The sequence below is a fragment of the Aythya fuligula genome, chromosome 3 (genome assembly GCF_009819795.1).
Source record: "Aythya fuligula isolate bAytFul2 chromosome 3, bAytFul2.pri, whole genome shotgun sequence".
Classification (NCBI taxonomy): domain Eukaryota; kingdom Metazoa; phylum Chordata; class Aves; order Anseriformes; family Anatidae; genus Aythya; species Aythya fuligula.
The window spans coordinates 92,895,827-92,923,422 of record NC_045561.1 but is presented as its reverse complement, the minus strand read 5'-3'; the positions used below and the strand labels follow the sequence as shown (position 1 = coordinate 92,923,422).

The window sequence follows — 27,596 nt, the reverse complement described above, 5'->3', positions numbered from 1 at the left end:
GAGGCACAACTTAGCTGTAGGACTGAAAAAGTAAGAACTTGGACTATGTAAGATCCAGCTATCATTCTAGAGCTGAACCAAGAATCATTTATGATGCTGGCACACTGCACAAGCATTTTTCTCCTACTTACATTTGCACCAATGCCTTCACCACCTTCTGGTACTTTGGGAAATGCATCATAAAGTGATGACACATAAGTTATTACTGATTTCTCATCAGGTGAGGAAACATCAACATCTAGAAGAGCAAGACAGAACAGTGCTTTACAACATAGTTGTAAAGATGCCCACAGATGTGCAACAACCAGAAGTTTGGACTTGATTTTACTGCTAGGGTTTTAGCAACGAAGTCCTTTGCAGTGATCTTACCTTCAGGATCCAGAAGTCTGGCAACACCGAGTTTTTCTGCTACAAAAAAAGCATGTTCTAAATTTGCAAGGTTGCTTTGAACAGCAACGGTATTCATGTCTATCAGGTCCGGCCTGCCAAATAAAAACAGTAATACTTGATTACAACTCTTTTCCAGTTTTAAATCAGCGCAGTGTTAGTAATTCAATACGTAACCATGGAAAGATACAGTAACACAGTTTTAATCAAAAAAAAGATTTCATTAAAAATACCTGAATGAGCTGAGGTCAGAGCTAAGTGATAAACACAAGCAGCAGACAACCACAATACTGTCAGTTCTTCCTTCCATCTACCAGCTGACCTTTCTAACCACCCTTTTTATGCATCCCTATGTTCTTATTTATTCATATGCATTGTACTATCTTGCCTTGAGTCCTTTCCACTGCTCTTGAGGAGGTTAAGCTCACTTTTCTCTTAGGACCCCTCTATATGAGGAAGTTCATTTCTACTGCCTTTACAAGATTACAGCACTCTGCACCAAACCCTTCAGCGCACATTTTTGGTGATAATCCATACGGAAATCAGCTCAGTCACAGTAACATCACTTTAACCTGGAGGCAAGTATTCTCACGGGGCTTTGATGAAGTCCTGCTTTCAGATAAATGTTGCTGCCAGTTCTCCTGTGGACAACCCTCAGCCCTACACACTAGCACCTTCCGCCTTCCTTCTGAACTCTACTGCCAGCCACAACACTTTTGTTTTAATGGGATACTTGTACTAAGCAAAACCCACCTATACACAGTTTTAAGGTCTGTAACTATTATCCTGTACCAACACCAGTACTTTAATATTTTAAAGTGATGCAAAATTCAAACTAAATTAATTAAATATTAATACTATCCTTCAGGTTTGCTATGTGATGCCAGGTTTTTAGATCTTGCAGTTCTCAGTGCAGATGGTGTTACTGTCTGCCTTCCGCACTAGCTGCAGTCCTGTTAGCCATAACAAGGAAAATGAAGAAGGGATTTCTAAAGGATATTGAGTACAAAACTCATCCCACTTAAGCCAACCCGTCACAAGGCCCTGAAAACTTTGCTACTGAAATTCTAAGCTATTGAAAACCAGACCCACATTGGGGGAAAATAAAATCAACAACAAAACCCTAAAACAAAATAAAACAAAACAAATATATATATATATATATATAAATATATAAACTTTAGTAATAAATAACTACTTTCTTAGTTTTACCTATCAGAACCTTTAAATAATTGCAAAACAAGAGAGAGAAATAATCCTGTTAAAATAATTACATTTTTCAAGACTAACAGTCACATTTCATTTGTCAATACCCCAGATTGCCTTGATCCCCAAATGGCATTAGCTTTAGAAAAATCGATACAAGCTTGTCTTTAAACTAACTATAAGGGTACTGTAAATAGAAATTCCTTTCCAGACATTTAGATTCACTGCTGTCCTCACTTGTGTTCTGTAGAAGACAGGTTTGTAAGACAGATACTAAAACTGCACCTACTCTTTTTTGAAAGAAAGTTTAATTAATAATAAAACTTAAGGGGTGTAAAAAGAAACATAATCCTCGTAAACCTGCGGGAGTTTCCGCTTCCAATATGCTTAGTGGGAGCGTGATCAAGCTCATTATTCTCTGAATTTCATTGCAGTGAAAACAATGCCATGAAAACATTATTGTCTGTTAAACTTAGCAGTACCGAGAAGCCAGGAGAAATTAAAGACAACAGTAGAAAAGGAAACGGAGCAGCCCAGTCTCCTATTTCAGCAACATTAACAGAGGTGTTATGAATAATAAAAGTTGCTTTCACACCATAATTTTTATGAGATAAGCAGGTTTCTGTAGGCATACACCGTTGCCTTCATTATTTTTTTCACCTGCTTTCTTTACATTGGTTTCACGCTTGGTAGCAATGGCCCAGCATCATTTGTGCTGCCTGTTCAACTGCCAACTCTCAGAACAAGAAAGGACAAGTTGCTGAAAAAGCCCTGTCTGTTCCCAGAAAACAAACTGCAAACTGCAAGCGCTCTGACATCAGAATCTCCTTTAGAATAAAGCTTTAAATTAGATGAGTAAGAGGTAAGGCTCTTCTCACAGTGACACAGGTTAAAAAGAAATCAAGGAAAAACCAACTGTCATTGTTGGCATGAAGACATCTTTCTGCGTAGCTGCTGGGGCTTCGCCCCGAACTTAACAACAGCATCCTCTGTGAGATGCCTCCCGTTTTAAACACTTTCCCATCCCTGCAACTCGCACCAGCCAGAGTTGTTCAAGTTCTCCTTAAGAAACAATGGGAACTTGCACTGGATGCCACACCATTTCCAATTAATTATGCACTTACTGCAGAGCATTCTGACCTAATTTACTAGTCTATATTGTCTGAAGTCTTGATCTATCAGAAAATACTACACAAGACAGCGTTTCTCTATGTCTTAGCAGCGTTTGTCTTTGAGTTTTGTGAAGCAGAAACAAGGCTCAACAGCTGGTTGGGACCAAGCCCACTGATGGCACACAAAAGGGAAAGGACAGGTATGACTTATATGCAAAAGCACCTGATACTTGCCAAAGGAAGTACAAAGCACAGAGAAAAAGAGGAGAGTACCTCTTTTTTGGTTTGTTTTGACCTCTCGGTAAAAGACTTTTTCTTAACCACCACAAATTCATCCAAAATCATGGCTTATGAAATCAAGAACTGTTCATTTTGTTTAAGAGCGCTTTCTCATGATTTTAAAAATCAACAACTGGTGTTTTTTTTTTCTGCTGGGAGCCTGCAGAGAGATGTGCCCACCACCTCAGTGCCTGGGAATTTGCATTTGAGCATGCTCACAGGGATCTCTGCTCTGATCGCCGATGCCCATCCTTCTCTGAAGGATCAGTGTCACTGAGCACAGGTTGTGCACAGCAGTGCTGTGCTCTCTGGTGCTGTGTTAGGAAGCCTCACAAATACTTCCCAATATCTTCAGTACTTCATTTCTCAGGTGAATTCTGAAATACTGCTTTAATCGCAGGTATGGTGAATAACCCGATACAATTTAATTGTACTGATTTAGGTGTCTTAATTGAGGTAAACACTAGCTTTAACAGCATCACCCATCATGGAAAACATTTCAATTTTTAAGGCAAAAGAGAAAACACGCTAGGTCTGTAGATGACTGTTATTTGTCATTTACTATAATTGAACTTTATATTAATTTGCATAGCCCTATTAGATGGTTTTATACACAGTTATGAACAAAGTAAATCATTTTCAAGTAAAAGACGGTGACTCTAACTTCTGTCATAATATTGTGAGTCATCTTCCAGCACATTTTTCAGCAGGCTGGGCCCTTGCCATCCAAAAGCACACATAAACATCCCAAACACAAGGAGACTTGGAACATTCCATGCAAAAGAGATGCTCCTGCTACGGCCCCACCTAAGTCAAGGTGTTTGCTTTCCACGCAGTGAGTCACTAATCGTTTAACTCAGAACAGGTTTGGTGCCTGCCATCCCAGGTCTTAGAGTAGGTGTTAGAAATTAGGCATAACTTGTATTAGAACTGAGGAAAAAAATGTGTGATTAATGCCTCTTCAACTAGGAAACTGACCAAATTCCAAACAATTCCAGAAAACATTATATGGTACCACAACGAGAAGCAAGTGATCACTATTTGCATAAGTGCCTAAAAAAACAAGGTTTGTTTTTTAACGAAAGAGCTACATCTATCATGTGTAAGCTTTCTACTCTGCAAATGCTCCTTGAAATGAAAGAGTCATGCATCATAAAGGAAGTTGGGCACACAGATTTTCCAATAGTCAGAGCTTAGTACCAAGTAAAACAGTTCAAGATCCAAACTAGAAACTACAAAATTTGTCCATTAATACAAAAGGTCAGATTTGAATGAGATTTGATATTTCAAACTGGAAAAATATTTCCAGTTTGGCTGAACTTTTATTTTCCCAGCCACTGATGAAAAAACTACATCCTTCTCTTCACTGTTCCCTGATGACATTTTCCCAATTACAGCCATGTTTAACGTTACTAAAATATATATACATCTGAGCAATATTCTACACGAAAATATGGTTAATGAGTTTTAAAGGATTCCTGACAATCCTGGAGTTATTTACATGATCATTCTAAACTGTTCAATCCACACAACTTTGCTTCGTTCAAAAATTTGGACGGTGTCTGAGTAATGCTCAGTGTTAAAGGATGTTTCTTTCCTGCCTTACTGAGCATAAAAACTAACACAGTGAGTTCCAGGCTGAGCTCACAGAGAGAACAGGACTGAAGATGCAGAGTACAGATGTATGTGATTCTGTAGCCTAGTTAGCTTCTCCATTGCTGTAATTAGAAAATGCCTATAAAAGTAAACAGATTCTTTGTTTCATTGTTCACAGACAGTTGAAAGGGACACGAAAAGACCACACCAGAACACATAGCCATTTAAAAAAGCCCTTAAGAATAGAGGGACTTCTCAATCAGACAGGATTCACCACATTTCAGAAGGAACCAATAAGAAATACATAATCTAGAGATTTTGATTCATAGCAGAAAGAAAGCAAACAAAGGAATTGGAAGATAAGTAATGTCTTTGTAAAACAACTGAAATTTCAACTCTTTCTCTCTTAACACATCTCCTGTTACTTTCCCAGGTAACTCCACAGATGAGATGATGAAGCAAAATGCATTTATGATTTAGTCTATACTAACTCCTTCCTATTCCTTAGGTTAGCTAGAAAACAGAACATGAGAGATACAACAGGGAGCCGAGTGTGATGGAGTATCTAAACAAAGAACTGGCTGCATCTGTCCCTCAGAGCGAACAGGAGGTCAGAGGACAGGCAGGGCTTGTAATCTCTAATTACAACACCATGGGGTGGAGCTGCCCAGAAAGAAAGGCTTGTGCATAGTAATGTACAGCCAGGTCTTATCATCAGTAATCAGCTTCGAACATTCACAAGATAAGTAATTGTAGAACATAATGTTTATGGGGACGGGTTTTGGTTCTTCTTAAATTTAACAGATTCACCCAGACATGACAAAAAAGAGAAAGATTTGAAGGCACACAGCTTTTATGCTTCCCTAAGAGACCTAAGGAAGGTGACAAGGAGTGGGATTCAGCTCCAGATCCAGACACCTAAATTCAGGTGTCCATCTGCCAGTGTGCACACATTTCGTTACAGTCAGCGATCAATACATCCAGTACAACCTACCGAGCAAGCTATCCAGAATCCGAGTATTACTTCAGAGGGATCCAAGCCCATCCGTATATTCCACTGACTGTACTGAGTAGAAGTTTAGGTAGTTGCAGAGCTGTCATGAAATGTTACACCTCACTAAGCATGCATGTTTTGAGACTGACACATCTCAGAAACATAAGGAATAAAAAGCACGGCTGTACATTTGAAATGCAGAGACCAGCTCTCAGAGACTTGGTAACAGATTTGCTTAGGACTACTTGAAGATTTGCTTAGGACTTCTTGAAGAATTTCTCATTCAATTAATGAAACAAGGTTAAAAAGGCTACCAAACATTTACCACCAAAATTAAATAGAGGCATGATATGTCTTATCTAGTAGATCATCTTTTAGCACTTTACTGGAAGTTTAAAGGTGAAAGCAGGTGAAAAGTAGTCCACCAAATCCTTTAACATTGGTTAATTCACACAGACAGATTGAAGTAATTTACATAAATATTTTATTACTTATCAGAAATATCATGTTTTGGGGAGAAATATAGACAATATTTCATGTAATCTCAAATGTAAAACTAACAAATGTGTGTTCAACCATAGACTTTACATCTTCAACTAACGCAGGACATGGAGACACAAAAATTTCCCCACCCACTGGGTCAGGTTGAGCAGAGTCACTACTAAGGTTAGGCAACACTTCAGAATTAGAATTAATCAGAATTATACAAGTTTTTCCTTACAACTATGACATACCAAAAAGCATGCTGTTGTGCAGGGGTCTGCACAGCGTTCTCAAGTATGTGGCAATTTTTTTTCTCAAGCTCAACAGATCCCTAGGACTCAATGATATATTGTGCTAACGTATTTCACATGATCATTATGACTTGTACACTTTTTTTTTTTCTTGTTGTCTTCTCTTCTGGTATGGGAGGAATGCCTGTACCATTCATTATTTTATGTGCCCCTATAGATTTCATTCAATGCCTCTAAAGATGAACAAGCCTGTCTTTTTATGCCCTCAAGAGTTGTAAAATTCTCATGTGATCTGGACTGTTCCATTCTCATTTGTGTATCTTTTTCTTAATTTTTGCTCTAAATTTTCAGGTATGTTGAAAGATTAAAAAAAAATAAATAAAAAAATTCAACTGATGGTGACCTGCAAATACAAATAAAGAGACACCACTGGTACATCTCCTGTCTATTCCACAGACACCCTAGCATGCTCTATTAAAACTTCTAATTGGAAAAGAATGTTTTAACTGCACCAAAAAGAAAGGGCATGTGAGGGCTGTTTTTCCTTATTTACTAACTTAGTCTCTCTAACAATACATGCAGATAATTCAGATTATTCCTTCTATTGTGTATGTCCTTAATTTGACAAGCATTGAGTTTAAAAAAAGTTTTAAAAAGTGGAAAAAAAAATGAAGCCTCATGCCCCACCTTTGTTAGCACAGCAAAACGTTACCTGTAACTTGTCACATCAATTGGTCTAGATAAAGACACAACTGAGGCATTGTAAGATCAAAGTCCTATTAGTTAAATGTGGAGCTCAGCTTTAGAAAACTGCCTAACAAAACCTAATCATAACTTGGCACTAGGGTTGTGATGAAGGTTTCAAGATTGCTGTATGCATGAATGAAACTAGAAACGATCTTTTTCCTTCATTTCACCATCTTCAAAGCCAGATTTTACCTTCTCTTTGTAATACGAGATAAACATCATTACAGAAACCATACTGGTATAGCAAGTTTGCCAATTTTTTGCCTATGATAAAATTTAAATAGGAAAAAGCTCATAGCTGTTAACCTCAACCCACACTGTACAATCTACAGAACTAACCATAAATCACATACTTTTCCTTGGAGTGTCTGAATACCAAAAAGACAATGAAGAAACCCAACCAAATGATTTTTCTCTTCTGCTTGGTGAGAAAACTCCTTGCAGACCCTGACGGTGGCTCCCTGACACATCAGCTTGCCAATGGGATTAATACAGTTATCAACACGGAAGAAGAGTGAGTTACCACAGTGAGTTCAAAGCCAAGATTTCCCAAAGACTCCTTGTGCCATCCTGCCTTGGAAGCAACCATTTCTCCATGTGCCACAAGTTTGTCAAAAGCATTGCCAGAAGACCAAGACCTCTCCTGATTTATTGTCAGCACACCCACCATCACTGCTCAGATGCCATGCCGTTCTGAACAAAGGCTTCTGGCACCCTAAGCTGTCCTGGTCTTTACTGACATGAAACCTGAACCAGATATTGTCTTTTCAATCCAAAAGCTTATTTTTCACTTTACTTCTATTTTGCCAAAATAAGAAAAAAGCTTTGACTTCATGACTTTTTATCAGTTGCTGCAAAAATTAAACTGTTATCTTTCTTTCAGCTGCTGCTTTGCAGTAGGATCTAGCACAACATACAGAGGGATCATTTTAAGTGTCATTCTTAGTTAATCAACCCAACTGCCTGGAAGTCTTCCATCTAGCACCCATGAAGGCTAAACATCACCACAACACCAGATGTTAAATTTGCAGGCCAGTTTCCAGTCCTGTTTTAATACAACATCTACCTGTAGCCATCACGATTTTTCTGAGTGCCTTCAATTAAATTGTAGCTGAGATTACTTGATATTTCTAAAACCATTAGCTATGTGCACATGAATACTCAGGAATATAACATTAAGCAAGCATCTCTTTGTCCATATCTTTAATTATCCTAAATGCTGCTCATCTTTTCCGAAATTGCCAAGTCTTAATGCCAACTTAGTTTCTCCTATGTAACAAAAACCCTTGAAAACAGTAACACGCACATTTCTGAACAATGGTGGAGGGAAAAACACAACCAAACTGACATTTTCTTTTTGTTAAAGGTGGGTAACAATAAATTACACTTTACAAAATGGCAAGCCAAAACTAGCAGAAGCAACTAATCTCTTTATTTAAAACATATCCCCTAGCATTTTAAGCCTTGATACTGTGTAATATTTGGTTTCTTTCACATTTATTCCCCCAGGGTGCTCAACATGTTACTGCAAATTGAGGTAGCACTATCCCTCCCCTTAAGGAATGTATTCATGTCAGTACCTGATCTGCTGCAACATGTTTTAACATCAGAGGGATGCCATACGCACTGCCGTCCAGGAGCTTAGTGTTCACCTAGCTATATGTACACGTCATATCATCCCATGTAAGGCTGAAAACAGCTTGTCCTGAATCAGAACAGTTGTTTCACACACAGGAACCTAGCTCACTCTGTGCTATGCCCCACAATGATAAACATCCACTTTGTAATTTTCAAAGTATAGAGTTATTATTGTACTATTTCCAAAGAAAATTGCTGTGATCATGCCAAATTAGCCTCTTACTTTATTTAGCATTTATGGAGCAGTCACACTGCTACTTCTTTTTGTGACACGCTGTTCAGTGCAGCTTGCATTCCTCCTTCCACTACTGCTTCTTCCACAAGAAGTATCTGTTGCACACTCTGTCTGTGCAGCAATCATTGTTAGGCTCTGTTCCTTTTTTCATTTTGGGATAATAACCATTTTCTCTTCACTCTCTCTAAATCATATGCAACTCAAAAGCATAGGCACAGGGTGGGGTTTTTTGGGTGGTCCTCTGGGGATGCAGGACTTGGACTCAATGATCCTTGTGGGTCCCTTCCAACTTGGATATCCTATGATTCTACGATTCAGTTAAGATCTTGCATAAAGTTTACCATTGCCAAAGGTCCCTTTCAATCAGATCCTTGTATTTCTCTAAAAAAGGAGTAAAAAACATTTTTCTTCTAACTTGTGCTCAAACTGCATCTCTTATCACTGCTTATCTCTCAACACTTATCACTGCTTTCCTTCTCTTGGAGCTTATCTAATACTTAGCTGTTATGTTGTGGCAAAATTCGTGCACAACTATATGCATGAGGTCTTGTATAGAATTATATGAAATAGCCTTGCTTTTTTATTGTCTCAAACCTTTTACATGTGTGCTGCAGTCCTGTTCATCAGACTTGCTGCCTGCTCTAATCAACAAGTGTTAAGAATTCAGTTTATCCGTATCTTTTTCCTAATCAGTATCTTTTCATTTTGTATGGTTGTTGAAACTCATTTAAGAGCAAAAATGCAGATATAACTGGACATGTCTGCACTAAGAGCATAAAGAAAGCCAGATCAAGGGCCTGTGACTCTTGAATTCATGGTCCTTCCCGTAGCATGACCCTGGCCTATGCCAACATGCATTCTCCCAGGCAATACTTGGGCACTTGGGCACTGTTCAAAGGACAACACTGACCCAGGACTCCATTTTAGGACCAGTTCTCTTTAATACCTTCATAAATGACTTGGTTGTAGGATTTGAAGGTATACTGAGTAAGTCTGTGGATGACAGACTGGGAGGAGGGGTTGACCCCATCAAGGGTAGAGAGACCTTGCAGAGAGATCTTGACAAATTAGAGAGCTGGGCAATCATCAGCAATATTAAGTTCAACAAGAGCAAGCGCCAGATTCTGCACTCAGAATGGGGCAACCCTGACTACACATACAGTTCGGGGGACAAGATGCTGGAGAGCAGTCCTGCAGAAAGGGATCTGTGGGTTCTGGTCAACAGCAAGTCAAATATGAGCCAGCAGTGTGCCCTGGCAGCCGAAAGGGCCAGCCATGTCCTGGGGTGTATCAAGCACAGCACTGCTAGCTGGTCAAGTGAAGTGACTGTCCCACACTGCTCTGGTGCAGCCTCACCTCCAGTACTGTCTGCAGTTTTGTGTGTCACAATATAAGGACATAAAACTACTAGAGATTGTCCAAAGGAAGACTACACAGGTGGGGAAGAGTCTAGAAAGGAAGACATATGAGGAGCAGCTGAGGTCCCTTGGTTTGCTCAGCCCCGAGCAGAGCAGGCTGAGGGGAGGCCTCATGGCGGCCTGCAGCTCCCTCACGAGGGGAGCGGAGGGGCAGGCGCTGAGCTCTGCTCTCTGGGGACAGCGACAGGACCCAAGGGAAAGGCATGGAGCTGGGATGGGGAGGGTCAGAGGTTCTGCACGCAGAGGGTGGTCGGGCACTGGGACAGGCTCCCCACGGCACTGGGCACAGCATCAAACCTCTCAGAGCTCAAGAAGCATTTGGACAACGCTCTCAGACACAGGGTTCAATTTTTAAGTGGTCCTTTGTGGAGCCAGGAGCTGGACTCACTGATTCTTGAATCCCTTCCAACTCAGGATATTCTGTGATCCTATGATTCTAGGACTGCTCTCAGGAGGTTGCTCCCTGTGTGGGTGTTGGGGGGAGAATTTAGCTATGCAGGCACAAGCCATGTTGTACCATGCACCATTGGGTCAGACAGCATGGATTGGACCCAATTTATTTGCTAGAACAAACCCAACACCTGAGACTAGAACTTAAGAACATAAAATAAAGAAAGGAATGCATGCACTTTTACAAATATGGTGTGTGCCTGACGTTAAATCTTTTTTTCCAACCCCTGTGCTTCATTTTAACAAAGTGTCTATAGGTGCAATGGAATATAAATCTTATATAATTCAGCTATTATTTTTGCTGTTTCTTAACTTCTTCCATTTTCAGATACTTTATAACAGAAATTGCCTGCAGGTTCTGTGCACCAGTGGCTCAGGTCTGTCTGAGGTCAAAACAAGCAGCTTGGTACTTTGATGTCACTCATGGTAACTTTTCCTTAGAATTTCCTTTGCTTTATAACACACATATCTTCAAAGTATAATGTAGATCTATAATTTAGATGATTAGCTCCAATCCGATATACAACTCCTAATGAAATAGGAATATAGTTCATTCTCTATAGACAGCAACTGTTTCTATATACCTTAACAAGAAGGTACAGTTCTACAAAATGAGCATTTCTTCCTGGGAGACAGGCACGTACACAAGAAAATGAAAACACAAGTCAAGAGCATTTACCTAAAGCACAGTCTAGTGTCTAGATATGCAAGATGAAGATCCAAGTGTATATACAGCGGTATCTTTGGGAAAATCTGGGCAGTATGTGCTGATTAAAGTCAGTCTTCAACTTTGAAGTCTGGCTTACAGGTTTTTGCTACATATGATGAGATGGTATGAAAGAAACATCACGTACTTTTTAAACTGCCTGAAGTCAGATTTCTTCCAACACAATACACTGAAGCAAGTAACACACGTCTTCAATGAAAAATTAAGCTATAAAAGGCCAATTATATAACAGATGAGACATACAGAATTTTCTTGAGTCTTTTGGGCTTATGCGTAACTTTTCCTAATGGACGTGATCACATTCAAAGAAAGCTGCGGAGGTTCAAAAAACAGCCTGAAAGCTGATGCAGTTAAATAAAAGCATGTAATCAACAAACATCATGTAGTTCAGTATTAAAACTGACTATTTAGGGTGATAATTATGTTTGGTCTTTCTTCGTAGAAACAAATATTCACACAGAAGAACAACATGAAAAGCAAAACCTGGACCTGCGGTGGAGCTCTGAGGCAGTTCTTGAAGCCAGCCAGGAGCCCCATTAATTTCCCAGGGTTTTAATCACATACAGGATGTTTTAAAATGGAAGCTTTATATATTCTTCCAAAGTATAACAAACCAACTCATGTGTGCATGATCTGGCACATGCACACTGCCCACGTCTGCAGGCTCCTCATGGGAAGAAGAGCACTGCCAGCATGGCTGTGGGTGCGCGCCGGGCAGGGAGGAGGAGGAGGAATCCAGCTTGCCCAGCTGCAGCACATCAGCCTGCTAAACTCATCTGAGATGCTGCAGAGGGAAGTTAGTCATGCCAGGGAAATGTCAGGCTTACCCTGCTTTTCCCATGCACTCTGTGGTGGAAGCAGGGAGCCATGGTAAATCCATGCACCATTTCCTGCATTTCTGAGACGTGAATCTTAAATGATTTCTACCAAAAGGTGCCGGGATCCTCAGCTGGGAGGAAAAAAATGTAGACTGCTATCAGCAGCCCAAACAAAACACTTCTCACTTGCTGTGAAGTGCTCTAAGCCCCACAGAGGGGAGACTCCCTGCCTGCTGGCAACTGATTCACAGCTCAGCTCCCTGCCCAGCCCTTGACAGTGTTGGGAAGTACTGAAGCTGGTGCACACCTGAAATTTAAAAATTCACTTATGCCTAGACAGGAAATAATTCTAACCTGCCACTCCAGTCCCCTGTCGCCTAGAACCAGACAGCAACATCTAACCTCATGGGTGACCAACTGCAGTGGTAATGTTGGAGCCATCTGGTTCAGGCTCTCAAAAGCACATCCAGGAAAGGCCTCTCAGTGACGGCAGCAGGGCTCTGAGCACAATCCCGGCCATATTCCTGCAGTCATATTCCTGCTGAGGAGCCCCATTCATCGAGCTGATTCATCTAGCGCCTGCTGTAAGCTGACATTCCTCCTGGCGCAGGGTGGGGCAGCTGCATAAGGCAGAGGTATCTCCGGTGAGCACAGCGTACCTGGCACAGGAGGAGCTGCCACGTTGCACTGTGGCTGATCCACGTGCTCTCCAGGAGCACCCCATGCCCACAGGGAGCTCTGAGGTGTCAGCACCACAGCCTCACCCCACTGTCTGGGGCACAGAATCACAGAAGGGTTGAGGTTGGAAGGGAGGTCATCTGGTCCAACCCCCCTGCACAAGCAGAGACATCTATAGGAGGTTGCCCAGGACCATTTCCGTGTGGCCTTTGAGTATCTCCAAAGAAAGAGACTCCATAACCTCCCTGGGCAACCTGTTCCAGAGCTCCATCACCCACACAGTGCAGAAGGGCTTCCCGATGTTCAGCCTGCACCTCCTGTGTTCCAGTTTACGCCCGCTGCCTCTTGTCTTGGCACTGGCCACCACAGAAAAGAGCCTGGCACCTTCCCTTCAGGTACTTATAGACATTCGTAAGATCTCCCCCTTGAGCCTCCCCTAGACCGAACAGTCCCAGCTCTCTCAGCCTTTCCCCAAAGGAGAGGTGCTCCAAGCCCTCCATCATCTTAGGGGACCTTCACTGGACTCTCTCCAAGAGCTCCATATTTCTCCTGCACCAGGGAACCCAGAATTGGACACAGGGCTCCAGACGTTGCTGGGTAGAAGGAAAGCATCGCCTCCCTCAAAACTGCTGGCAACACTTTGCCTAACGCAGTCAAGGAGAAGCAAGGGCCTACTGCTGGCTCTTGTTCAACTTGGTGTCCACCAGGACCCCCAGGTCCTTTCTGCAAAACTGCTTTCCAGCCAGCAGCATCTGCAAAACACACAGCCCAACTCCTGAAACCACCTGTGATCTGCAAAACAGAGCCTGGGAGGTACTAAAACAGACAAAAAGAGCATATGGACAACCACAGCTAGAAATATGTGCATTTGCTAGCATTTAACCTACTTATCAATCTGAACATAAGCTAAGTTTATTTTTATTCTCTGGAATAAAACACTGCAGTTAAAAATACCAGGCGACTGTTTGGGAAGACCATTCCTATCTTGTGAGCAATAGCTGGAAATTATTATCTCTATTTTAATGACACAAAACTGCAAAGGAAAGAAACGTAGAAGCTCAATGAAATCAGTGGAAGAATCTCACTGATTTCATCAAGGAGAGGACTGCGTCCAAGGACTATAACCTCTTAGAGCAAAAAGACATCAGATAAGGACTGTAAACATTCCTGTGAAGGACACAGTATCCTTAGGTACAGAAGATATGTTTACAGGAACAGGAGAAACTAAAAGGACACTGACATAGATGGATGCAAAATGGGGACTCTGCGCTTGCTCAGGAGACACTGGACCTCAGCCACTAAATTGTGTGCTTCATGCAAAGCACTTCTGTCAAAGGTGCCTGTTTTTCTCAGCTGAAAAGCTGTGAATGAAGCTCTCAGAGCACTGCCAAAAACAGTATGCCAGCAGAGCAACTGCAGGTAGTCAGTAATACCCTGAAGCATTAACATTTCTGCAGCTGGAGGAAAGAATTCAAGTTTTTAATTCTTTGCTAATTGAACTGTACCACAGCTACTAGTTGCTAAGCTGTAAGGGCTGTGCTGCTCTGCATACAAAGCCCTGGTACAAGTCTCTGAAGATCTGGGAAATATTTTTTTCTTGTCTCATCTTATTATGCTCTTTCCTTTTTCTTTTCCTTTTTCTTTTCTCTCTGCATCTTTCAAACTGTTTATTTTTTCAAGCAGTTGCCTGTGCTATGTTCATGCTTTTGGCTGCTCTGTCCTGAAGTAAAACAGCCCAGTCCTTTGCCAGTTATTTTTCTTTGTCTTGCCAGTGTTACTAAAAGAAGACTTTCTTGTTGGCATGCATTTCCTCCCTCACTGGCCACCCAGAACAGAAGCATTGCTCAGAAAAGCAATTCACTGATTCAGATGCAATTTCATGTTGCCTAACAGTTATGCACTGCCACAACTACCTTCCCCAGGACTCAGAGCACTGTGCTATGCTTACAGCCCTTCCACACAGTGCTTGGGAAGAGGATCGATCTGTTTGACTCATTTATCTCCCATTTTACTTTAGTCTCTTAGTCCCGACACCGCATGCATGCTGGCTCTTCCTAGGCTTCTTCTGTGGTGAGCCAAGTGGTCCCACAACAGGAAATCTGAGAAACAAATAAATCTGCACTAGAGAGAGCCAAATTTGATGTGTTTTATTTCGGACACTCCTTCAGCATTATACCAAGGAAATTACGTACTCTCAAGCTTAAGATATACCCAGTCACATACTGCACAAACTCTTTACACATGCTGTAATAAAACCCAGAAGCTGGAAGCCTTACTAGTGAGGGACGAGTCTGTTCATGTTAATTAGCCCAGTGGCCAGAAGACTCTCCCCTGTGTGGTCCTATAACGCACAAACCTCCTTGTTCAAGTCAGGAGCAAACAAATACACAAATACAGCAAGGTGCCACCAAGAGCGAAGGAACGCTGAGCAAAGTTGCTTAAATCTTGTTCCTCTGCTGAGCTCTGATGCCAAAGCCAGCTTTAAAAAGAGACACCTGTTCTGACTTAGAGTCCAGATGACACCTTCTCTTATTAGTAGACATTTTCAACTGGATTTTAAATAAGTTGACCTAGTGTTTAATTAAGTTGACCTAGCTTCTACCTGCTGCCATTGGTTTTACCAATGCCTGTTTATAAGAGCGGGGTCACAAACGTATAGAAAAGGACAGCAAGTAGCAGCACAATGCCCTTCTCAGACCAGGAGCATTCAAGCCAACTGGTCCCATTTTCCAGGAGACTCATCTTAGAGTTACCTGGGCTCCGAACAGAAACAGTGCACTTGGCTCCACAGGGACAGCAGAGTCAATGGAGAAGACCGTGGGGAATTAAGACATAGCTCATGTCATAAGGCTTATCTCAGTAGTTGAGGACCTTCATTAGCAGTGCAATTTTGGCCTCTCGTGTTTAGCTCTGCCTTGACCGTGCTTGTACTTTGATGTTACAGTATGACCAAAGGGACACTGCTCAGTTGGAGGCACCCCATGTAAGATGTGTAGGATTTGTGGGGGCTCACATCTGAAGAATGAGGGACACCAAAGGGTTAACGAGGCATCTTTTGGCTGCTAAAGCAAGAGACTGCCCAGAAAGGGACGTTGCCATTTCCACAGCCACAGTGCTATTACGGGCAGAAACCACAGAGCTCTCTATGTACTTTATAATACTGTAATTAATACTTCTCAAGAGAACAAATGAAGCACTTACCTGTATTTATGAATGATGGCATTAAATAATCTTCCATCACGCCAGCAGGTAGTGAAATTTTCACAACGGATTCCAGCATAGCCCTCAGTTGTCTGCTGCGACCACAGGAGCAATCTCTCTTTAGCAGACATGTCCTCTGACTCTCCAGTAACATGGATATCAGATATCTAAAACACAATTAATGTAAGTATTAAAATTACACAAAATACTCAATAGTATTTAAAGGATTGTGGAAAAACACTCTTCAGTAATGAATATTTTTCTTTCTTTGGTATCTGCATATATCATCATAAATGAATATAATTATTCACGCACTAAATTAATATTATTCCTTGTCATATCCCTATACACTCTCGGTGTCTTCATTATGAAATGCAAAGGGTGTAATATTACAATTCGTCAGCCAACTCTCAGCCTCAATTTCTGGGGACACTATAATACTCTTACACAATGAGAAATACTTAAATATGTCTACTTTATGCTGATAATATGAATAATAATCTCTTTTTATATATTATACTCATTATACATGAATGTTATATAATTATATATATAATACAATATGTGCTATATGTAGATAATCACGCCTACATAATACCTATATTTATACCGTACATATTATATATATTTTATTTAGCTGTAATAACCAACTGTTTCCCTCTTAATACAGGTTAAATTATATTCAGCAGTTCAGTGACAAAACAGTCATTAATATTAAAAATGGCACAAATGCTTTTAGGAAAACATTTTAGGAATGATTGAAAGATTATAACTGAAAAGTTCACCCCAGATATAGAGGATTTGGCTTTGTATTCTCTAAGCATTACCATCTTTGTGTCAGACAAAGCAGGAAAGCTGGAAAGTACTGGTAATTTTACATACAAATACTATTTTCTAGCAGATGGTCATAATGATGCTTCCTGGCCTTGAAATCTCTGAATTCAAAGGTTTCTTCCATCTGGGATCTTCCTGGGGGAATTCAGACAGGCCAGGCTGCAAATTACAGTTTCTTTCTCCCATTAGAGCCACACAGGACCCAGTGGCAGGAACAAAGAGATGCAGCTTTCCTAGTGGGGCTACACAACACCTACCAGGAGGTGTCAGGGCAATGGAGCTACTGTGCTTGAACCACATTTCACATTTGCAGGGGATGATGAGCATTTACAGCCACCTGGTAAATTTTAAGTTTAATGCAGGGAACAAATTAACATCAATTATTTTTAACTAAGTATCAACAAAATCACAAGTTATGAAACCAGTTCTTCAGATACTTATCAAAGGCCATCATTTCTGCTGGCTCAAGGTAAGGGAAGGATGCAGATAACCACTGCTAGAAAGCAAAAAGTTTAACTGTGGCTAGTCCATAAACAGCCTCCAAATAAACAAGAGCAGTTTTGCTTCCTAATGTCCACAGCTTCAATACTGACCATTTTTAAGAAAAATCAAAGGAAAAAAATCCTTTCCTTGTTTAAAACACTGAAGAGAAACACTTGCAGCTGTGATTGTTCATAAATCTTTAGGTGTCAAAGTGCTACATGGAATATTTACTACATGAAATCACAGGAAGTATAGGATGTATGAGTCTTAAATCTGAAATCAACAGGGAAAGCAATGTGGCAAAAGACCAACTTAAAATCTCTCTGAAAAGTTTCTTCTAAAACTCTGTGAAATTCATCCTCAATGTAAGAGTTCCTTTCTGTTGGCTACCTTTATTCCATGGTACTTCAAAGCAAGAAAGCAAAACAAATATTTTTTCAGTAGCTTTAGTTTCTATTCATGACAAAACAACCAGACCACAATGTAAATGAAGTCAACCATTTACCAGTTATCCGGCCAATGCTTCTGAAAGAGATGATGTCATCTGGAAGTGCCAGATGTCTAACAAAAAACTAAAAGTGGTATTTTTCCCTCTTTTTTTCAGAAATCCTTCTGTGTGTAACCCTTAAGAATCACATTTTTCAATACATCTTAACATAAGCAAGTGAGCAGTGTAATTTGCTAATGGCCATTCCTTGCCGCTAGGTTGAAACCTTTGGCCTCCTTCACGGTTAATTGAACTGTGTTGGCTATGTACATTTCCAACTGCAGAGAGTGCAAACACAGCATATTTGAGTGCATGTCAGATTCCTCCAGCAGAAAGTGATTTCAGATATCAAGGCAATTTCTGAAGGTCATGCTTGTATCTGTTATTACACGTAAACAGCATTTGTAGCTATGGTCACAGACCGAGGAGAGAAGTTCTCCTGAAAGATACCCACTAAGCAAGTTTTCAGTCCAAGTTCAGAATGGCTAAAGTATGAATTTAGCTCATTACCCGAAGATCAATAGGATTTTGATCAAATATCCTCTGAACACCATTTCACAGCCTAGCTGGCCAGCTGAAGAAAAAGGAACAGACTACACTGGCTTCAGAAACTAAAGTTGCTTTATGGTCATGGAAGTAGCCCCTCTTAATACAGGTTAAGGAACACTAACATTATTAGCTTTAGATCTGTAGCAACCTAAGAACTTCTGTTTCTTAATTACAATATTTCAGATTTTAAGGCTAAGATTTCAGACTGTCATAAACACTGAATTCATATTTAAAAAGTATAAAAATACAAAGGAGGGAAATGGTGAGTCAAAGAGCTGTATTTTCTTATGCTTACATATAGGAGCTGTAGTTTGCAGGACATCCTGTTAACTCTTAGCGCTTAACAAATAAAATATTACTCCCAGAAAATAAGGTGTCAGAGAGAGCACATCTTCCCTTTCATATTTTATATTTACAATATTTTATATTTACAATATCATTTGTCATAGGAAGGAAAAGAACTATTAAATTAAGGAATACTGGAACTGAAAATAGTTAGGGGCAGTCAAATCTTCTATTGTAGAAATTTCATTCAAATATCCCACAAACCTAGCAAACCAACCCACTACAATCCATGAGTAGAAGACATTTGTTCCTTGAGCCTGGAACAAATCACTGAGTTTGCGTCGGCTTAAGCAGTTGTTTGCTGGAGATACAGCTCTCCAAATTATCTCATAAAGCCTGTGAATTACAAGTTATACAAGAAAGCAGTCAGACATAACTCCCTGGACAGCCCTAGTATCTCATGATCAGTCTTAAATGGCACTACACACCTGATTTTTTGTTGATTTTTTGTTTCTAACTAACTAGTTCACCTCTACCACTGCAAGTGTTTGTAGCTCTGCCTGTAAATTCTCTCTGCATCACACAGTACACAAAATCTGTGCACCAAAAAGCCTCAAGCTCTGAAATTGCATTGATTTCAGTCATGCAGTTTTGCGTCCAAAGAAAAGAGTCAACTAGAATAAATTTCAAGGAGGATTTCCTCTGATTCCACCCTATTCCAAACATTTTGCGGCCTAAACTGAACATAATGGACTTAACTATACAAAAGTATGGAATCAGCTACAGATGATGCACAGATGTGTGATGTAAAATGATTAAAATGTATTTGGATGTTAGCTAGCCCTAAAAGAGAAAAGTCTGAAGAATACAAAGATATGAAAAAAAAAAAAAAAAAGAAAAAAAAAAAAAAGAAAAAGAAAAAGAAAAAAAAAAAAAAGAAAAAAAACACATTGATTATGAAGACATTTCAGACTTTCAAGGCCAGGCTGGATGGGGCTTTGAGCAACCTGATCTAGTGGGTGGCATCCATGCCCACGGCAGGGGTTTGGAACTGGGTGATCTTTAGGGTCCCTTCCAACCCAAACCACTCTGTGATTCTATCATTTTAAAAAGCTTACTCGAACCAAAACATTCCTGGCTATCGAACAGAAGGCAGCAATATTTATGCCCTATTTTCCATCTAAGTAGCTAAGTAGTTAGTTATGCGTTGTGTTTGAAAAGGATTGTTTGACAGCATGTTGAGGGAAGTGCAGTTATACGAATGGAATTTGAACTTGCATGTGATCACAAGAACTCATCTCCCCTGACGTTACTGTTGGACTTTGTGAATTTCCATTTGACCATAAATGTAAATGCTTCTATTCAGCTCCATGCAAGTCTCTCTGGAGCCATGCGTCCAGCTTTGGACAACACCCTCAACATTTTTTGGATCAGTTGGAAAAGATTGGAAGAGAAAAACAAGGAAGACCGAAATCTAAAAATGCATGGCCTGTAAGGAAAGATTGAAAAAATGCGTTTACTTTATCTAAAGTAGGGAAAACTGAGGAGAAACATGACAACAGTCTTCAAATATGTAAAATACTGTGTAAAAAAACCAAAACAGTAATAAATCAAGTCTTTTGGGAATAGGAAAAAACTGATGAGTTTAAAATGGGCATAGGTGTTTTCAGCTAAAAAGCTTTTACAATACAAAAGACAGATAAGCACTAGAATTAATTACTCAGGAAGGATGTGAAACGAGCAGCATGGCAGACACAGAAGAACAAGCCATGCGTAACAGTCAGGAATGGTTTTCATGAAGTTGTCTTGCCTTCAGGTACAGAGATGACACAGATGACCTCTCCAGAACCTTTTCAGTGCTAGTTTTGTAGTTCCATCAATTATAAATCTCCGTCATTCACCAGCACTAAAGGGGGATTGCATCTGCTTCATGTTTTAAGAGCAAGCAAACAATGCCAATACAGCAGAACTTGTGACTTTTGCACGACTGCTCTGCAAATCACATTGCAGAACAACTGACAGCTCCCCCTCCCTTAGCTGCACGACATGACAGCACCAGATGACATGATGGTGGGACACAGTTGGGAGGTTTCTTGCTGTATTACAACTATTTGAAATGATAACTGAAATAATAAACAGATGGCTACTTAACAAGAAGTATTTTACTGAATAGGCTGGTTACAAATAAACCATTTTTAAAATTCCAAAGTGAAGTATATCGCCTCTAACCTGGTCCAAATACATTTCTCTTCTTGCAGATTGTAATTAGTACCATAGAAAAGACATTCACTCTATTAGACACTACGTAGGTAGCAAAAAGTTGTCTTGGCTGTAATCTCCTCAGCTAGTTGACTAGCGGAAGCAGGTGAGTTATTCTGTTTATATATTAGTTTAACCGTATCCTTCCTAGAAAAAAAAAAATCACATTCATGAACTGTAACTGAACCTACCACAGATTAAGCTGGAAGAATAGCAGTGATGGCTGATGCTGTGATGATACAGAGAAGCCATTGGTTTCTACACAAGTTGACAACCATAAAAACTGGTGCTAACACCAGCTGGGAGCTATCTTTTGCTGGTACTATTGAAAGTCATGTTTCAACATGACTTGTTTCAACTTGTTTCAACACAGTGACTGCATCCTCCATGGAGAAGCCAAAACTAGAGACTTGTTTTCCTACTCTGCCTGCACTTTGCTAAAACATCACTGAGAAGGGGGCTGTGATAGGAAGCCTGTTTCAGTCTTGAGTGGCAATTTCTTGACCTTAGTGCAAGCTGCCATCGGCTCTAGAACAGCCCCAAGTTAGAACAGGATCAGAGAATATCTTGCACGTGGAAGTACTAGAAAAAAAAGCTGTAGAAACGAGGCCCAGGCAGAGTGTAAAAAATCTTGTATCTCCATGTTCTCAGTGAACGGTCAAGAAGGAACAGAATATCCCAGTTACTTGAGTTTTGCAAACAGGAAAACGGAGCTAATGCAATAGAACATGTGTGACCACAAAATCCTAACTGTGTCACATGCATAATGAGGAAAGACATAGTAAGGTGTCACAGAAAGAGGCTCTAAGGACAAGGACATAGTCAACATATTCCGGTAGTGGTTATCATGCTGTTTCAGCAGATAAAATGTCAGACCTCTGCAACAGTGCAAATCAGCTCACTGCACTAATCAGTTTCCTCTAGTATATGCCTCCTGGTATGGCAAGCCAACGTGCTTCCAGACATCAGGCACAGCTGTGGCACTGTGTGAGCTGAGCACACATCACAGCCTGAATAAGCTGACAAGGTGAGTGTGTGCCGCTGACCCCTGCAATTATGGCAAAGCAAATGGTAAAACCAGTGAGACCAGTAACTGCAAACCTTGCGTATCAGCTCAGGCTGCTACCAGGAACTTTGTGGATTTGTATAAATGACAGCTTTACTGTTTTATACTAATACACAAGATATGCAAATACCTGTTCAATTCTCAAAAGCAATCAAAGAGAAAATGGTCATGACTTTGTAAACTAAGCTCAGGTCTGAAATGTATTCTTCCTGGGTTTGTTTTCAGGTCAAAGCTAGGTGCTTTTACAATTATTTATATTCAGAATCCTGGACGGAGAAAGGGAATTAAACTGAAAACCAGATATTTCAGCAACTCAGGTGTTTAGCCTGATCTGTCAGTAGTTTTCATATTCATATAACTAGGCAGTGTTATACCAGTATCACCAGCACAAGCCTCAATGTTGATGTAGGGCTCAGAAGGTCTTTTTTTCCCCTTTTACTTTGGTATCAAGGGGTATATGCCTGGCTGGAGTGATACTAGAAGTTGTGTTACTCTGATTATACTGGAAAAAGCTGTCATGCTTGGCTGAACGGACATGGCCCCATACTCCTCTGCTCAGTAGTGACGCTTTGGTCAAATCAAGGAACGTCCCTAAGCTGTTCCTGAATTCCAGTTAAGATTAAGAGGGCAAAGACCTCCATTAGAGGTCTGTATTAGAAGGTTATTTGTACTAGCAAGCACTCTGTATTGTAATTGAGGGCATTATCTGTATTTAAATCCTAAGCCTGGAAAAACTATGATTTGTGGCATGTTACAAAAGTAAATTATATAAGCAACACAGTTGCCCTTAGATCTTTGCTGGGAAGAGCACTTTTGGCATATGCCCTCTCTGTTGACCCAACTCAAAGCTCAGATGTCCCTGTTCAGGAAGGGGAATCAGTTTGGGACCAGATCCTGGTACTGGCATTTGACCCACACTTACAGATTTCAGCCGTACTGAAGCTGAGTGGGGCAGGATTGATATGGATACCGACAAACAAAACTTTGCTTTCCCTCAGACATTTGGCAACTAAGCTTGCACTTCTGATATACTGTAAAGCAAAATTAATCCTACCCTCAGAGGAAGATGGAATTTGAGTAATTAATATTAATAGAGCACATAACTTTGGAGGAAAGATCTTTTAAAAGTGCAGAGCATTATTAACATGATTTATGTCCACTTTTTCTATTTCAAGCTTCCTACATTTTTCTATCATTCTTCAGTTCCTCTTGGTCATAACTAAAGAGAATTAGAAATGTTCCCTTTATCTGATGCAAGACTAAGAAGTATCACATGACTGTTAAGTGTTGATAAGAAAATCTACCACAGATATTAAAGGTGATCTAAAGCAACTCTCCAGAATTCACTCCACCTCCTAGATTTTTAACATCAAAATCTTTTTTTTTTTTTTTAAATAGGAAAGAAATTGAACTATAGGCAGCAGAACAGCACAAGGATAAATCAATACTCCTGAAGGACAGAGGTACTGCTTAACCTATCAAAAAAGATCAAGTATATATCCTGTCCTGTGATTACCTGTAGCATCACAGCATGTGTTAACAGTTTAAATACAGCAGAGCAGAAGACATTTCCCTAACACAACAAAAATACTGTTCCAGTACTTATTTCAAGCTAAGTTGCAATGTTAATGTACAGTGCCAAAGTATTTACCTTGCTCCTGCTTGGTGAAATGCTATATAACGCTTTTTCTTTTGGCAATTGGGAAAACACATCATCAGAAGAATAAAACCTCTTTTGTTCAAGCAGCGGATCACTTTTGCTTTCAGAAAGAAAGCGGTGCAACTTTTCAGATTTATTGCTTTCTGGGACATCTTCAACAGTTCTGTGAGAAGTTTTGTTAAACCCATTTTCTTCGTGCTGTCTGCCTAAAAGGTGGAGAGCAGAATTCAAGCTAGCAGCTCTTTTGTAACAAAGACCACTTGCTTTCTTCTGAAATGCTAATTCTCTCTTGTTGTCACAGGCTGAATATTTCCTCTTCCGAGCACATCGTTCCTCTGAACTCCTCTTGTCTCCTTCATTTAACCATGCCTCTGTTTCATCAGACTTGGTGAGCCTCTGATTATCACCATGAAAACTGCCCCGACAGGGAGAATCACTGTTTGTTTCCCTCAGTAAAGCTTCTGCTTTAATAAGTTCAGCCGAGAGGTCTGTACTCACGGGCAGAGCACTACCATCCGCTGTCAGTCTCTGTGGGAAGGAATCAGCCAATCCCATACCCTTTGGAAGAATCTCGATGTTTTCTGAAATCCCCACTTCATATTGACTTTCTTCTTCATTTTCTTTAGTCGGTACGGAATCTGGTCTCCCGTCCACTGATTTCTTTCTCGATTTTCTTCTGAAGTATTTTCTTCCAGGGGAATGTTTAGCTGGACTTAAGGGAGCTTTGGCAGGATCCAAGTACTGTTCTTCCTTTTCAGCCCTTACGCACCCACAGACATTCCCCATTTGGTGTTCAGGAACTCACGGACACACAGCCTCATTCATCCCAGTATATTTACATACACTTCAATCCTCCTCAGGACGCTCAGAACCGCAGTTTGCACCGTAATTCCTTCCAGGCTTCCCCTCCATCCTCCTCAGTACGTAGCCATTTTGCTTATGAGAAACGCACACGCAATAAATGTTGTGGCAGGGTGCCCAGGCAGGGCCTGTGTCTGATTAGACACTGTGGCTTATTTCTGGCCACCAATCCTCTTAAATAAACATCACCGCGGCAGCATTAGGCTGGAAAGCTGATGGCCTTTCACAGAGATGACATAGCATTTATGAGCAAAAGAAAAATTCTTGAATACATTTAACTTCCCGTTTCGTTTGGTAACTCAAACAAGATAAAGTAGGAAAATATGCAGCAACCTTTGAAACTATCAGCTCCACTCCGGATCCAAAGCAAGCAGGACAATAAATAGCTACAGCGATTTCGTTGGCAAATTTGTTTCTCCCTGCCTGTGCTCTTATTATGTACCCAATGATCCACGGAAAGGAAGATTAAAGTAAACGATCAGAGATTGCTTTGGCAGCATGTTGGGGGTCAAGCTCTTATTTGTATGCGGAGATTTCATAGCAGCTTACGTGATTTTTACTGATCTGTCAGCTATAAATAACCTGCTGCTTCCCCATTATCACAAGAGCTCAGGACAGTGGTGCTGTGTACTTGGGGCTGGAACCTTGCTGCCAATTTAAAACTGCTGGCAGAGAAAGGTGAAGCAAAATTGCAAGAGCCAGTCTGTCTAGAAAATTGTCTACAGTTACCGTAAAAAAAAATATATATAGCTATAATACGTCCAAATTAAACTCTACTGGTATTTTTGAAGTTAAGTTTTTTCCTCCTCCCATGCTCCCATTCTGTAGCTCTGAAAATAATAGCCAAGCAATATGAGCAGACCTCTGAAAACTAGATGGAAACGTAAACCATTAAAATGCAAGCATGTCTAATCACCAACATATTTTGTTTGGAAAATATCTGTACCTATAAATTAAATAAAAATGCAAGCTTCTGCTTCATTTTTGCTACCAATATACAAAACCTACTGAAACAACACACATTGGCAGGGGTCATGTGCATGGTGTCTCACAAAGAGAGAGCTACCAAGTAGCTTGCAAAGCATCACCAGCTGTTGTCACTGAGTTTCCCTCGCTTGTTTTAAAAGGAACTGCACTAATGAAACCCGGGGACTTTATCCCCAAGGACCAGTTCCACCAAAATATTCTACAACATTTTACAGATGGGATTGAGAAGGAGCATGTTAAAAAAGTGCTGTCAGCATGTAAAGAAATTACAAGAATAGGGATGCTCATTTCTGACTATTCTCTAGGCACTGGGGTAAAATTTGCTCAGAAAATGTTATACTATAGCACTACCAGAGTATAGGGCTGTTAAAGAATGGTATGTGCCAATGCTAGATAAGTAGCTACATATTGGCACATTTCTTCTCCAAGCAGATGTTTATGCTATGACCACATCCTATTCCACGGCCTTGATTTCTATTTGCATTTGTAGTGTGCTCAACATAAAGGTGCGGCCGTGACATTTGCTCCCTATACTCACAGTAAAAAGCTGTGCTCTAGCCAGCTCCGAAACCTGCCTTCCTGCCACGGCCCCGAGGACTCCGTGATTTAAAACACTCCTCCCCATGGGACTGAGTTGGGTCCTGACTTGGTCCTCCCCAACTAATAGGAAAGCACACGAGAAAAATAAAAATAAAGTCCTTGGAAAGGGCACTGCTGTGTTTGTATAAAGAATCAGCTTTTACACTTGAAAATATACCTTTCTTTCTCCTCTCTCATCAGAAAAGAAGGACTTTGCAATGAAACTGACCAAGACTGACTTCATTTCACACACATACAGTTTATAGTTTAATAGTAATATGTATAATAATAATAATAATAATTTATTATACAATATATCATAGTATAATAATTAAATATTTAATTATGGACTCATTAAAAATGACTTATTATGACTATCTTGCTAAACCAGAAATTATGCAAAAGATTAAAGGTAAGAGTCCATCATTTGTATGAACACTTACATGTTTTCATGCCATATTAACTGTCTCATCAAAGGTGTACTTCATATAGCCTACCACAAATACACTGCCCATGTTCTTCCTCCACAAACTTTGCAGGAGTTAAGAAACTGCTTAGAAAAATTGCATATTTAAATTTTCCAATGCAAATACGTATTTAAATTAAGGCATAAGAGGTTTCTAAACAGTAACTGTATTAGCTAACTGATTTCTAACAAACTGATTTACTGCATGTTTATTTTAGACTGATTCAATTTGTTTAACAAGCAGCATGACACCACCTTCTTCCAAACAAAAACCATCCCTAAAGCATTATTCACTACTTCAAAACCCTCATTAGAATTGGTGGCACGCTGACTGACATAAAAATGTCAGCAGAAATTGATTTCAAGATAGGTCAGAAGAAACACATGGTTATTTTACAGCTGACAGTCTGTGCTTTATAATGTCAACAGTATTTTAGAAAGTTCCTGATTTAGCATATCCCCATATATATCTTAATTTTTTTATTTTTCTTAGTAGTTCATTGGCTTTTTAAGAAAATTAGATGCCTCTGAAGTGCAACTAAAACTTGAAGCAGCAAAACTACAAGAATCAGTTCTGTAACACTGGTTACAACCCCTTTGCTTCCAACAGCCCTGGCTTACCTCTGCGTGTTCCAGGCCAGTTTAGATGGATGCAGATGGCTGATCTGCAGCTATTCACAGATTTTATCTATTTCTCAATATTAGCTAGGAATAAATTAATTCCAAATATATCTGTACAGATTATTAGCAGTATTTGCACACTTCTATCTCCCAAAAAAAGATAAGAAACATGTATTTTTGATACTTAGCCAATTTAACAATACTTACCAGCTGTTCCTAGGTGAGAAGGCTATCACCTC

General features: G+C 40.1%; 1 protein-coding gene across 13 annotated transcripts in view; it reads right to left on the bottom strand.

The window, feature by feature from the left end:
- The window catches only part of DST (dystonin), a 295,457-nt gene that overhangs the window by 145,924 nt on the left and 121,937 nt on the right, over positions 1 to 27,596 (bottom strand). For all 13 annotated transcript variants that reach the window (XM_032183966.1, XM_032183952.1, XM_032183954.1 and 10 more), the window contains 3 exons: positions 16,221 to 16,387; positions 370 to 482; positions 132 to 238 (listed from right to left, as the gene is read on the bottom strand). In XM_032183966.1, coding sequence (XP_032039857.1) covers positions 132 to 238; positions 370 to 482; positions 16,221 to 16,387 — 387 coding nt within the window. The remainder of the gene's footprint in view (positions 1 to 131; positions 239 to 369; positions 483 to 16,220; positions 16,388 to 27,596) is intronic.